This window comes from Myotis daubentonii, chromosome 1 (assembly GCF_963259705.1).
Source record: "Myotis daubentonii chromosome 1, mMyoDau2.1, whole genome shotgun sequence".
Lineage (NCBI taxonomy): Eukaryota > Metazoa > Chordata > Mammalia > Chiroptera > Vespertilionidae > Myotis > Myotis daubentonii.
This window is the reverse complement of record NC_081840.1, coordinates 57,394,224-57,407,682: the sequence shown is the minus strand read 5'-3', so window position 1 is coordinate 57,407,682 and position 13,459 is coordinate 57,394,224. Positions and strand designations below refer to the sequence as shown.

At 39.7% G+C, this 13,459-nt stretch overlaps 1 protein-coding gene across 1 annotated transcript in view; it reads left to right on the top strand.

Annotated features, from left to right (window-relative positions):
* Nucleotides 1–13,459, top strand: part of SCG3 (secretogranin III) — a 42,793-nt gene that overhangs the window by 16,971 nt on the left and 12,363 nt on the right. The window contains exons 9-10 of the mRNA XM_059701272.1: nt 2,547–2,630; nt 3,390–3,521. Of these exons, the coding sequence (XP_059557255.1) occupies nt 2,547–2,630; nt 3,390–3,521 (216 nt within the window). The remainder of the gene's footprint in view (nt 1–2,546; nt 2,631–3,389; nt 3,522–13,459) is intronic.

Here is a 13,459-nt window from a genome sequence, read left to right as displayed (position 1 = left end):
CAAAAACTGTTTCAAATCAGTCATTGTTTCATACCAATGCCCCAGGACTCAGAACTTCCACACTTTAATCCTTTTTTCTATGGAAATAAATTAGACATGCCACAAGGCTTATGTACAAGGTAGATATTTCCACTACTGTTTATGGCTGTACTGTCCAATATGGTAGCCATTAACCACATGTTGCTATTAAAAAGGAAAGTAATCAAGCCCAGCCAGCATGGTTCAGTGGTTGAGCATTGACTTATGAACCAGGAGGTCACGGTTTGATTCCTGGCCAGGGCACATGCCCAGGTTGTGGGCTTGATCTCTAGTGTGGGACCTGCAGGAGACAGCCAATCAATGACTCTCTCTCATCATTGATGTTTCTCTCTCCCTCTCTATTCCTCTCTGAAATCAATAAAAATATATTTTAAAATAATAAAAATTAAAAAAATAAAATGGAAAGTAATTAAAATTAGACAAAATTTATTTATTTTTATTTATTAAATTGATTGGGGTGACATTGGTCAACATGAACATAACACTTTCATGTATGGGTTTCTTTGTTACAGATCTTTATATTGCACCATGTACCCGCCACCCCAAGTCAAATCTTCTCCTGTCACCTTATATTAAGACCCTCTTCTCCCCCTACCGCCTGCCATCTGGCAACCACCACTCTGCTGCTTGTGTTCATGAGTTTCAGTTTACATCAGTTTTATAAATGAAATCATATAGTTCTTAGCTTTTTCTGACTGACTTATTTCACTTAGCATAATGTTCTCAAGGTTCATCCATGTTGTTGCAAATGGCGCTATTTCATCCTTTCTTATGGCTGAGTAGTGTTCAATTGTGTATATGTACCACATCTTCTTTATCCAGTCCTCTATTGCGGGACACTTTGGTTGTTCCAATGTCTTAGCCACTGTGAATAATGCTGCAATGAACATAGGGGTATATATATCTTTGCGAACACATGATTTCGAGTTTTGGGGTATATACCCAGGAGAGGGAAATTTTTAAATCTAGTTTTTCATATAGTGGGCACATTTTAAGTGCTCAATTGCCACATGTACCTGGTGGCTACTACATTGAACAATAAAGAAATAATTATTTCCGTCAGAAAATTCCATTGGACAGCACTGGTTTATAGAAATAAAACAGTGTAAATAACCTAGATACTCCACAAGAGGAAAATATCTAAAATAAATTAGTTATTCTTATGTTAAACTATTTAAATTTCACTTTCAAATGTTTGTGTTTTTAATAATTGTATGTTCATTACATATGGAATGTAAGCATTGTTGATAAAGATTAATGACAGGAGAAAATAGTCATGATATGCTAATCAATGCTTAAAGCCATTTAGAATGTGTTAAAAAATGAATGTATGTATAGACGTTGGACAGAAATATACCAAAATGTTACCTGGAATAAAACAGACTGCATCATACAATAGAATATACTGGTTTTCTTCTCAAAAGAGGCATGGGATACAATGGAAGGGAGAGTTTACTTGGAGAGAAATAATTTTAAGTAAAGCAAATAGCAAAAAAGGCCTACCCTATTAGTGAGATGGAAATGTGGCTGGCTGAATAACTGAATACAGAATGTAGATTCTAATGCATTGTCTACCTTGAGCTGGTTACAGTCTAGATTCATGTCTAGTAACATCTCTGTGATGTTACTCCAAAGGGCATAGTTAGGACAAAGACAAGGATAAAGATTTCACTTGATAAGAATAGGGAAATCCTCACCCTTCTGACTACCTAACAATAGGACCAGCTGTCTCATGAATTAATGAGGACCCTAAATGATGGAAATCCAACTCTTTGGCTTCATGAAAAGAAAACTTAATTGCCTCGTGTAACTGAAAAGTCCAGGGTTAGGGGTGGTCTGGCTTCCTGTTTGTGAAGTCTACCACTAGTGTGAGGAGGAATCTATTACTCCCCATCTCACAGTTCTGACTTTCCATATTTTCATTTTAAACAAGTGGTTCCTTTATAAGAACAAGATGGCTAGCACAGCTCCAATCTCACATCCTCACAGAAAAACAATCCCAGTGGGAAGAGAACCTCTTTCTCCCAATGGTTTTAGCATTGAATCTAATTGGCCTGTCTTGAGTCATGTTCTTCTCCTTTAACCAATCACTGTAGCCCAGGAGGTGGAAGTCCCTGAAGACCCCCACTTGGGCCAAATGTGCTGAGAGTGGAAGAGGTGTGGGTTCTCCAAAGGAAAACTAAGGCGTTGTTACCAGAAGGTGTTGAGTAGGCCAAAACCACGGTGTTCATTATAGGTTTCAACCCTATATGTTCTCGCAGTGGCCATAAAAATATGGAAGGAACTTCTCCAATTAACTGAGTAAGAGGCTGAACCTGAGATCTCAGATAGTATTCTCTATTTTCCTGAGAGTCTACAAATAAAATCCATGTCAAATCATCTTTCTAGCAGTGTCAATATTAGGAAATTCCTATTGTGATATTCTTGGTGAAATTTAAACATTTTTAGTAGAAATTTGATAATATCTTTCAAGAAATAAAATTATATTTTTCCCCTCCTCCCTCAAGAAAACTTGGATGAAACAATTGCTCTTCAGACCAAGAACAAGCTAGAAAAAAATGTTACTGACAATAAAAGCAAGCTTTTCTCAGGTATGATTTATTTAACAATTTTTCTAGCTTTTAGCACAATCCTTTTGAATGTTAAATAATGAGCTTCAGTTAGCATTGATAAAGAATTATAGATTTTTTTTAAAGTTTTAAAATCTGAAATCCAACTATAGGATTAAAGAGCTACAACCTTGGTTATTTTGTGGCCAGCCTCAGCACAGAAATCTGATCCCAAGAAACCTTAAAAAATCAATGTACACCTTTACTTAAGATTCTTAAGAGGTGGTCAGGGCCCCAAACAACTGCCATAGTCCCAAATTCTTAGGTGCTATTCTGAGTAATAAGCTGTTCTTCAAATATACAACAAAGGAGAGATTGGGTAACTACAGACTTATTTGCATTTTGAATCAAGACTCAAATTTACGTTGGGACCTGCCATATCCCACTTAATTGCCTACGTTAATTAAAGTAAGGAAAATAATCATGGCTCTAATGACACAGTGTGGCGGAAGAGAAAGAACATTAAACCAAAACCCAGAGAGCTGGGAGGTTGGCCCAGCTCTTCTGCTAACTCAATGGGTGACCGTGGCACATCTCTCCCCTCTCTGGGCCTCAGTTTCCCCCTCTGTGAAGTGGGAGAAGGGAGATGGAGTAGATAATCACTAAGATCTCTTTTAGCTAAAAAAAAAAAAAAAATGACCTAAACTCAAACTGTACTTTTTTAATAGTTTATTTCTACATTAGGAATTGATTAATGGACAGGGAGTAGGGTTATAACAACAGTGCACAATCTGATTACAGCGCCATCAATGAAGAGTCATGAAGAAACAGACAGCACCAAGGAAGAAGCAGCTAAGATGGAAAAGGAATATGGAACCTTGAAGGATTCCACAAAAGATGATAACCTCAGAGGAAAAACAGATGAGCCAAAAGGTATGGAATTGACAGCTCTAGGTTGGCAATGAAATTGGGGAAGCAAAAACTTTCAACACACCTGGAAGGGTGATCCATAAATCAAATCCCACCAAATAAGAGAAATGAACATCATCTGTATAGAAAAGATTGAGCAATCATTTCTTCTAATGTTCTTGAGTGTCCTGGGATTGCAAATTGGTTTTACCTTTTTGATGGTCTTTATTTTTTTAATTTAAATTTTTTATAGTTTAAAGTATTACATAAGTCTCCTTTTCCCCTCCTTGTCCTCTTCCCAGCTGCTCCCACCCCCAAGCACATGCCCTCATCCCCCTACTGTCTGTGTCCATTGGTTATGCTCATCTGCATGCATACAAGTCCTTTGGTGGATCTCTTACATCCCACCTTCCCTGCCTTCCCTCTTTGGTTGGACAGTCTATTTGATGCTTGTATGTCTCTGGCTCTGTTTTTGTTCATCAGCTTATGTTGTTCATCATATTCCACAAATGAGTGAGATTATGTGATATTTATCTTTCTCCAACTGGCTTATTTCGTTTAGCATAATGCTGTCTAGGTCCATCCATGCTGTTGCAAATGGTAAGAGTTCCTTCTTTTTTACAGCAGTGTAATATTCCATTGTGTAGATGCACCACTGTTTTTTAATCCACTCATCCGCTGATGGGCACTTAGGCTGTTTCCAAATCTTAGCTATGGTGAATTGTGCTGCTATGAACATAGGGGTGCATATATCTTTTCTGATTTGTGTTTCTGAGTTTGGGGGATATATTCCTAGAAGTGGGATTATTGGGTCAAATGGAAGTTCCGTTTTTCATTTTTTGAGGAAACTCCATACTGTTTTCCACAGTGGCTGCACCAGTCTGCATTCCCACCAGCAGTGCACAAGGGTTCCTTTTTCCCTGCATCCTCGCCAGCATTTGTCATTTGTTGATTTGTTGATGATAGCCATTCTGACAGGTGTGAGGTGGTACCTCATTGTCATTTTGATTTGCATCCCTTGGATGATTTGAGCATGTTTTCATATGTCTCTTGGCCTTCCTTATGACCTCTTAGTGTCTATTTAGGTCCTTTGCCCATTTTTTGATTGGATTGTTTATCTTCCTTTTGTTAAGTTGTATAAATTCCCTATAAATTTTGGAGATTAAACCCTTATCAGAGATAACATTGGCAAATATGTTCTCCCATGCAGTGGGCTTTCTTGTTGTTTTGTTGATGGTTTCTTTTGCTGTTCAGAAGCTTTTTATTTTGATGTAGTCCCATTTGTTTATTTTCTCCTTAGTTTCCATTGCCCTAGTATCTGTATCGGTAAAGATATTGCTAGGACATATGTCTGATATTTTGCTGCCTATGGATTCTTCTAAGATTTTTATGGTTTCCTATCTTATGTTTAAGTCCTTTATCCATTTTGAGTTTATTTTTGTGTATGGTGTAAGTTGGTGGTCTAGTTTCAGTTTTTTGCATTTATCTGTCCAATTTTCCCAACACCAATTATTAAAGAGGCTGTCTTGACTCCACTGTATGGTCTTGCCTCCTTTGTCAAATATTAATTGAGCATAATGGCTTGGGTTGATTTCTGGGTTCTCTGTTCTGTTTCATTGGTCTACTAGTATACGTCTGTCTTTGTGCCAGTACCAGGCAGTTTTGAGAACAGTGGCTTTGTAATATAGCTTGATATCTGGAATTGTGATCTCTCCAACTTTGTTCTTCTTTCTCAGGATTGCTGAGGCTATTTGGGGTCTTTTTTTATTACATATAAATTTTTGGAGAGTTTGTTCTAGGTCTGTGAAATATGCTGTTGGTATCTTACTGGGGACTGCATTGAATCTATAGATTGCTTTAGGTAGTATGAACATTTTAATGATGTTGATTCTACCAATCCATGAACATGGTATATTCTTCCATTTGTTTATGTCTTTCTCTATCTCTTTTTTTCAACGTCCTGCAGTTTTCCGAATACAGGTCTTTTACCTCCTTAGACAAGTTTATTCCTAGGTATCTTATTTTTTTGTTGTTGCAATGGTAAATGGGATTTTTTTTTTTTTTTTTTAGTTTCTCTTTCTGTGAGTTCATTGGTCTATATAATAAAAGCCTAATATGCAAATTGTCCCCTCGGGTGGTCATTCGACGGGGAGTTCAACCACTCACTATGACGTGTGCTGACCACCAGGGGGTGGCATGGAATATGGCAGGCACCAGTGATGTGGCGCTGGCAGTGGGCAACAGTGGAGGCACTGCCAGCCCTGGTGAGTGGGACCATGGTGGGATGGTGGAGCAGGTGAGTGGGTGGTGCCAGGCCAAGACGGGTGCGAACGGGGGCCTGATCGTCACACCAATCACCCCTCAGATGGCGACCAACGGCAGGGGGCCAGGCTGCCGCCCAGCTCCCAGGTGCTGAGGGAGCTGCGCTGGCGGGGCCAATTGCCCCACAGACGGCCACCAGTGCCAGTGCAGGGGGCGGGGCCACCGCCTGGCTCCCAGGCGCTGAGGGAGCTGAGTGGTGGGTCCTGGTCCTGGTGGAGCAGGTGAGGGGGCGGCACCAGGCCAAGTCAGGGTGCCAGGCAGGGCTGCAGGGCTGCGAGGCGGGGGGCAAGAGCTGGGGCATCCCTGAAATAAATCCCACTTCATCATGGTGTATAATCTTTTTAATATATTGCTGGATATGATTTGCTAATATTTTGTTGAGTATTTTAGCATCTATGTTCATCAGGGATATTGGCCTGTAATTCTCTTATAAGAGTTTGGAAGTGTTCCTTCCTCTTGGATTTTTAGAAATAGTTTGAGGAGTATACGTGTTAGTTCTTGTTTGAATGTTTGGAAAAACTCCCCTGTGAAGCCGCCTAGACCTGGGCTTTTATTTGCTTGGAGTTTTTTTATTACTGCTTCTATTTCATCTGTTGTTATTGGCCTATTCAGATTTGCTGATTCCTCCTGATTCAGTTTTGGGAGATTATATTTTTCTAGGAATTTGTCTATTTCATCCACATTGTCGAGCTTATTGGCATATAGTTGTTCATAGTATTTTCTTATAATCCTTTGTATTTCTGTGGTGTCAGTGGTTACTTCTCCACTTTCATTCCTGATTTTATTTATTTGTGTCCTCTCTCTTTGTTTCTTGATGAGTCTGGCTAACTGTTTATCAATTTTGTTTATGCTTTCAAAGAACCAGCTTTTGGTTTCATTGATTTTTTTTTTTAAGTCTCTGTGTTATTTATTTCTGCTCTAATCTTTATTATTTCCTTCCTTCTACTTACTCTGAGTTTTTCTTGTTGTTCTCTTTCTAGTTCTTTAAGTTGTAGGGTTAAATAGTTTATTACTGATTTTTCTTGTTTTTTGAGGTACGCCTGTAGTGCTATGAACTTCCCTCTTAGGATTGCTTTTGCTGTGTCCCAGAGATTTTGAGTTGTTGAGTGTTCATTTTCATTTGTTTCCAGGAAGTTATTTCTATCTTGTCTTGTTGGTAATCCATTCATTGTTTAATAACATGCTATTTAGCCTCCATGTGCTTGAATGGTTTGGGGTGTTTTTACTGTAGTTGATTTCTAATTTCATTCCACTGTGATCTGAAAAGATGCTTGATATGATTTCAATCTTTTTGAACTTATAAAATACTTGTTGTTGTTTTTTAGTGTCCAATGGACTTTTGTACTTGGGGAGGAATACTCATGAGTTCTGGTTCTTTTTAAAAATATATATATTGGGGATCGAGTCCACAACCTGCGCATGTGCCCTGACCAGGAATCAAACTGTGACCACCTGGTTCATAGGTCGACACTCAACCACTGAGTCACACTGGCAGGGCTCGGGTTTTGTGGGGGTTTTTTGTAGAAAATATAGAGACCTGAACTGCATTATGTGGGTTCAAATGAGTGGTGATGTTGGCCAAAGGTACTGCTTCTTTTTCAGTTATTTTGGGACTTTTTTGAGACAGGGCTGAAAAAGAAATTTTTTCTTAATATATCAAGTTCATGTTGATTTTTCCTATCTTATGAAGTTTTATGTTATTGTATCCTCCTTTTCTCTGGTATGGATTTCAGTGACATTCACAATTTTCTCCTATGTTGACATAGCTGACATATTAAGTCTAATTGTTTGTTAGTGCCCTGTGTTAAGAAAGGTTATGATGCTGCATCTGGGCTCAGGAGGAAAGAATATTGGAATTATTAGTTAATAATCATCAATTGTGGACATTGGACAGGGGAATTGGTGAGGGACATACCATGTTTGCTGACTCTGTAGACCAATCATGCTGTCTTGATACTTCTACTCAACCTTAGACCCACTTTAGATCAGTGACAAACTTTTCTTTAATATATATTTTTTGGAAATTGTGGTAAATATATATATATATAAAATTTACCATCTTAACCTTTTTATTTAAGTAATTCTTTTTTTAATCCTCACTGAGGATATGCTTGTATTGATTTTAGAGAGAGGGAGAGGGGGAGAGAGAGAAACATCAATTGGTTGCCTCTCATATGTGCCCCAACTGGGGGATGGAACCCGCAACCTAGGTATGTGCTCTGTTTGGGAATCAAACCCATGACCTTTGGGTGTATAGGACATCACTCCATCCAACTGAACCACCCACCAGGGCACCATCTTAACCATTTTTAAATGTACAGTTCAGTGGCATACAGTATATTCATATAATTGTGCTGCCATCACCATCCATTTTCAGAGCTCTTTTCAGGCAAAACTGAAACTCTGCTCATGTCCCCCTTCCTCCCCAGCCCCTGGCAACCATTCTACTTTCTGACTCTGGATTTGACTAATTTAAGTACCTCATATGAGTAAAATCATACAGTATTTGTTCTTTTGTGATTCGCTTACTATACTGAGCATAATGTTCTGAAGGTTCATCTATCTTGTAGCATGTGTCAGAATTTCCTTCCTGTATAAGGCTGAATAATATTCCATTGAATGTATGTACATTTTGTTTATACATCCATTTATCAATGGACACTTGGGTTGCTTCTACCTTTTGGATATTGTGAACAGTGCTGCTGTGAATCCTTGAAATCCTACATTCAGTTTGAGGGGGTGGGGGGATATTCCAGAAATGAAATTGCTAAATCATATGATAATTCTATTTTTACTTTTTTTAGGAAATCCATACTGTTTCCATAGCAACTGTACCCTTTTACTGTCCATCATCAGTGAGCATGTGTTCTAATCTCTACATCTTTACCAATATTTTTATTTTCTATATTTTTATTGTAACTATCCTAATGGGTATGACGTGGAGGATGCGTGATAAAGTTCTGAAAGATGGCTAACCAGGAAAAGAGTGGTCCTCTGGCCTGAAACAGAGAGCCAGGAATTGGGCAGCATAAGGCATTACAGTTCAGCCCAACAGAAACCCAGTTTGCCTGTGTCATCATCTCTGCGAGCAAACCATGTGAAATGAATGTATTTCCCTAGAACATAGCAAGCAATAGTCTAGGTCCTTTGACCTGCTGAGGCAGCACCCCCAGTACGTAAGACAACCCCTTATATCACTGTGCAAATATTCCTAGGAATGGGTGTGGCAGGCTTCTTCGCTCGTTTTAGGAAAATATTATGCTAAAAAGGAATATTGGCTATTTAGGGGGTGGGTGTTTGGAGACTAACAATGAGATTAGATTTCTTTTCTCATTAAGATTTCCATCAGATAATAATGGGGAGAGAAGAGAGTAAAACTCCATCCATTTCGTGTTACTCTTTGTAATGGCTCTGCTAAAACATTAGGAGGAGGATAGGGATTTGGGACTCAAATTAGTTCCCCATCCTCCTCCACCCCATCATTTAGAGATTTTATTTATGCTTGCTACTCCTGACTAGGATAAGAAAAAGTGATTCCAGCCAGTTTAGAAAATACCAGACTGAGCTGTAAGCCAAGGGCAAATGTTTCTTGAAAACAATAAAAAAAGTAATTAATCCCCCAAAGGACATATTACTTTATATACCTTTGTATTCACAGTTGCTTTATTTGCACCTTTTTCAAAAGCTGTTTTTCTTCTCTGTTATTAAACCCACTGAGGAAACACTTGTCTTTAGGCAGAAAAATAAAAGCATCCATATGGGTGGAGGTAGGGTTGACTGGGTTTTCTGAGACATTTATTCGTAACAAATAAACATTAATTCCGATGGCCTGCCTGGCATTGTGTTCAGGAAGTAGAATTACAGAAGGAATAACAGGGATGGGGAACATCCAGCCCTCGGGCTGTATAAGGCCCAAGAGAGAAATCATTTGGTCCAGCCCTGCCAAGGCATCGGGGGTGAGTTAATTAAATGTTTGACCAAATATAGAAGGTTAATTTTAAGTTGATAATTTTGTATGGCCCCAGAATGATGTTATAAATATCCAAATAGCCCTTGGCAGAAAAATGGTCCCCCACCCTGGAATATAAGAACCTATGTTTGGCTCTGAGGACTCAAGCAAGCTTTGAAATGACCTGAGAGTAGTTCTTAACCCATGTGTGGGCAAGTGTAACACAAGCCACATCCTTATTGATGAATCAGGAGTGTGTAGAAAGAAAGTTGGAGGACATTACAGAGCAGAGCAAGGAATGAGGTAATGGCCCAGCTAAAACCATTTTAGGAATTAATTATAAGCCAGACACATTGGCAGGAATGCCTATAGGGAGTCTGTTTTTAGTCTTGCAATGTGAGATGAGACAGCAAATATTTATTAACCATATCAAGCATATGTTGGGTCCTTGGGAAATAGGAATAATCCTATATAATAAAGAGGTAATATACAAATTAACCCTCACATCCTCACAAGTATGGATGCCTACCACCAGGCTGGCAGGGGGGTTAGTGAGGGACGACCGAACGACTGAACAGCAGGCTGCATGGAACGACCAAGCCAGCAGGGGGGTTAGTGAGGGACGACCAAATGACTGAACAGCAGACTGCATGGGGTGACCAGGCCAGCAGCGGTGCCGTGAAGGGCGACCAGGACAACAAGGGGGGCAATTGGGGCAACCAGGCCGGTGGGGGGGTGCAGTTGGGGGTGACCAGGCTGGCAGGGGGGGCATTTGAGGGTGATTAGGCTGGCAGGGGGGCAATAAGGGGTGACTAGACTGACGGGGGAGGCAGTTGGGAGTGATCAGGATGGCAAGGGGGGCAGTTAGGGGCGACCAGGCCGGCAGGGGGGGCAGTAAGGGGTGACCAGGCCAGCAGTGGGAGGCAGTTAGGGGCAACCAGGCCAGCAGGGGGGGCAGTTAGGGGTAATCAGGCCGGCATGCAGAGCAATTAGGGGCGACCAGGCAGGCAGGCAGGTGAGCAATTAGGAGCCAGCGGTCCAGGATTGTGAGAGGGATGTCCAACTGCCAGTTTAGTCCTAATACCGGGATCGGGCCTAAACCAGCAGTCGGACATCCTCCAAGGGGTCCTGGATTGGAGAGGATGCAGGCTGGGCTGAGGGGATCACCCCCTGTGCATGAATTTCCTGCACCAGGCCTCTAATAATAAATAATAATGATAGTTACCCTACATTTGTATCACTCTTCAACTTACTGAGCATGTTTACATGAATCTCATTTCAGGCAGACAATGTAAAAAATCCATTAATTCAATGATGAAATATGACACATTCACTTTTGAATATTGTTTAGTTAAATTATTTAAACTCTTGCTTTCTACAGGGACTCACATTAAGAATACTATTTTAAAATATTGATTTATAATTAGTGCAGGTATTTGAATGATTCAATAATTATTCCTAAATTTAAGGATGTGACAATGAAATAGAATTTATTCTAATTTCTCCATACCTATAAAGTTGCTTAACGTTTCAAGTAAATCACTCTCTGGAGACCAAAGAAAAGTATTTTGAAACTTTATTCCATGATCTAAGTACACTCTCTTTTGCCAGTTCGATGTTTACTCGTTCACTTCCGCTTTATGAGTCACTAAAATTTTTTTTTTTAAATCATCCAGGGGATGAGATAAACATTATAATACCATAAACTCATTCCAGTGATATCATTTGTCAAGTTTATGGCCATATAATGACATTGAGTTTAAAAAGTGATCTCTAATATACCTTTCACTTAAATATCCTATCATTTCCATATCTTTACAGAAAGAGAAGGTAACCTATTTAATTAATAAATTGATAAATTGACTAACTCATGTGGATGTTTTTATTTTTAAAGCAACATAAGAGGAGAAAAGGCATGCCTTTATTCAAGCCCCAAGGCATTCTTCTAGAAATGTCCAAAAATAGTGAGTCCTGTCTTCTCCCCTGTGAGTCAGCAAGAGTGCTAAGAGCTAAACACAAGCACAGAGACCTACCACCAACACAGGTTTTTCAAGGATAGAAGAGGAGAATTTCTTCCCATATTTAGAAACCATGAATCATCTTTTTAGGATTCACCTCTTAATTTACAAATAAGTAATCCAAGGCCCAGAAGATGAAGTGACTCGCCCAAGATCTCATAACCACAGACTGACAGAGCTGGGCCTTGAACTCATGCCCCCTGACCCCCATTCAGTGCTCATCCCAGTATTCCATGCTGCATATGTGGGGCATATGAAATGTCATCATTGTGCAGAAATTCTTGAGTTGAGCCCTAACCAGTTTGGCTCAGTGGATGGAGCATCGGCCTGCGGACTCAAGGTCCCAGGTTCGATTCCGGTTAAGGGCATGTACCTTTGTTGCGGGCACCTTCCCAGTAGCGGGTGTGCAAGAGGCAGCTGATCGATGTTTCTCTCTCATCGATGTTTCTAACTCTCTATCCCTCTCCTTCCTCTCTGTAAAAAAATCAATAAAATATATTTTTAAAAAAAAAGAAAAAAAAGAAATTCTTGAGTTGAATGGCTTTGGGGCCCATGTTGACATCCATGATACCAGTACCAGTTGCTTTGCTTAATGCAGTTCAAAATTATAATCATATCATCTTTCCTGTAAGAATTTTAAGCATCATCGATTAAACTTAATTTTCATATACACTCTTTTAAAAGATCTAATATCTTTAGTACATCCAGTATTCAATAGGTTAACTCTATTGATTTCTACAATTTTTTGAGGGGGTACAGATCAGGATAACATATCAGGGTCGGGACAGATTCACATATGAAAAAGGATATTTCTTTTGCAGTGCTGAAAACCAGAACAGCCAGAAAAGCGGGGTTGCCTCTTGACTCTGGCCCTCTTCCCATCTGCTCCAGCATATGTTTTCAGGCTTGTGCCATATGACCTCAGCCATGAGCTATTTTTTTCCACAGGAAGCTGAAATCAATTTGAAAAAAAAAAACAACAAAACCATCCAACTTTCTAAAGTGGACTCTCATGGGCTTTCAGTGCACACTGTGTAAATAAAAGATTTGCTTACGGCTCCTGGAAGGGAAAATGTAAATAGGAACCAGCTGCTTCTCTCCACAAGCAGAGGGACACCTGACTTCATTTCCGTCATTACCGTGCTCCTGTGAGCGTGTGGAGGTCCAATACCGGTGGCCGTGGTTCCCAAACTCTACTCCACATTGGAATCACCTCAGGATTGTTGGTAAAAGGAAAAGCAAAAAACATGATGCTTGGTCCCTACCCCCAGATGCTCTGATTTAATTGGGATAGGGAAGGAAGGACCTGGACATCGGGATTTTTTGAAAGTTCACCAAAGTGATTCTAATGTGCAGCTAAGTTTGAGAACCATGACTTATTGGTCTAAAAGGTGGATTTTACCAAGCTCCACTCAGTTCATTCCAGAGGCTCATTCCAGTTCAAGGCTAGGCTCTGACTCTTACCCAGCTGTGTCTCCACAGGCATGTCACCTAACTTCTCTGAGCCCTAGTTCCCTCATGAGTAAAATGGGAATAATAATGTTTATTTCCTAGAGCTCTGTGAAGATTAAATGACATATGGATATAGTTTGTTTAGCACATTCGTAGGTGTTTAAAAATGTTTCTGATATAATCATCATTTAAATTCAGAATTCATTAAATTTCAAGTCTTT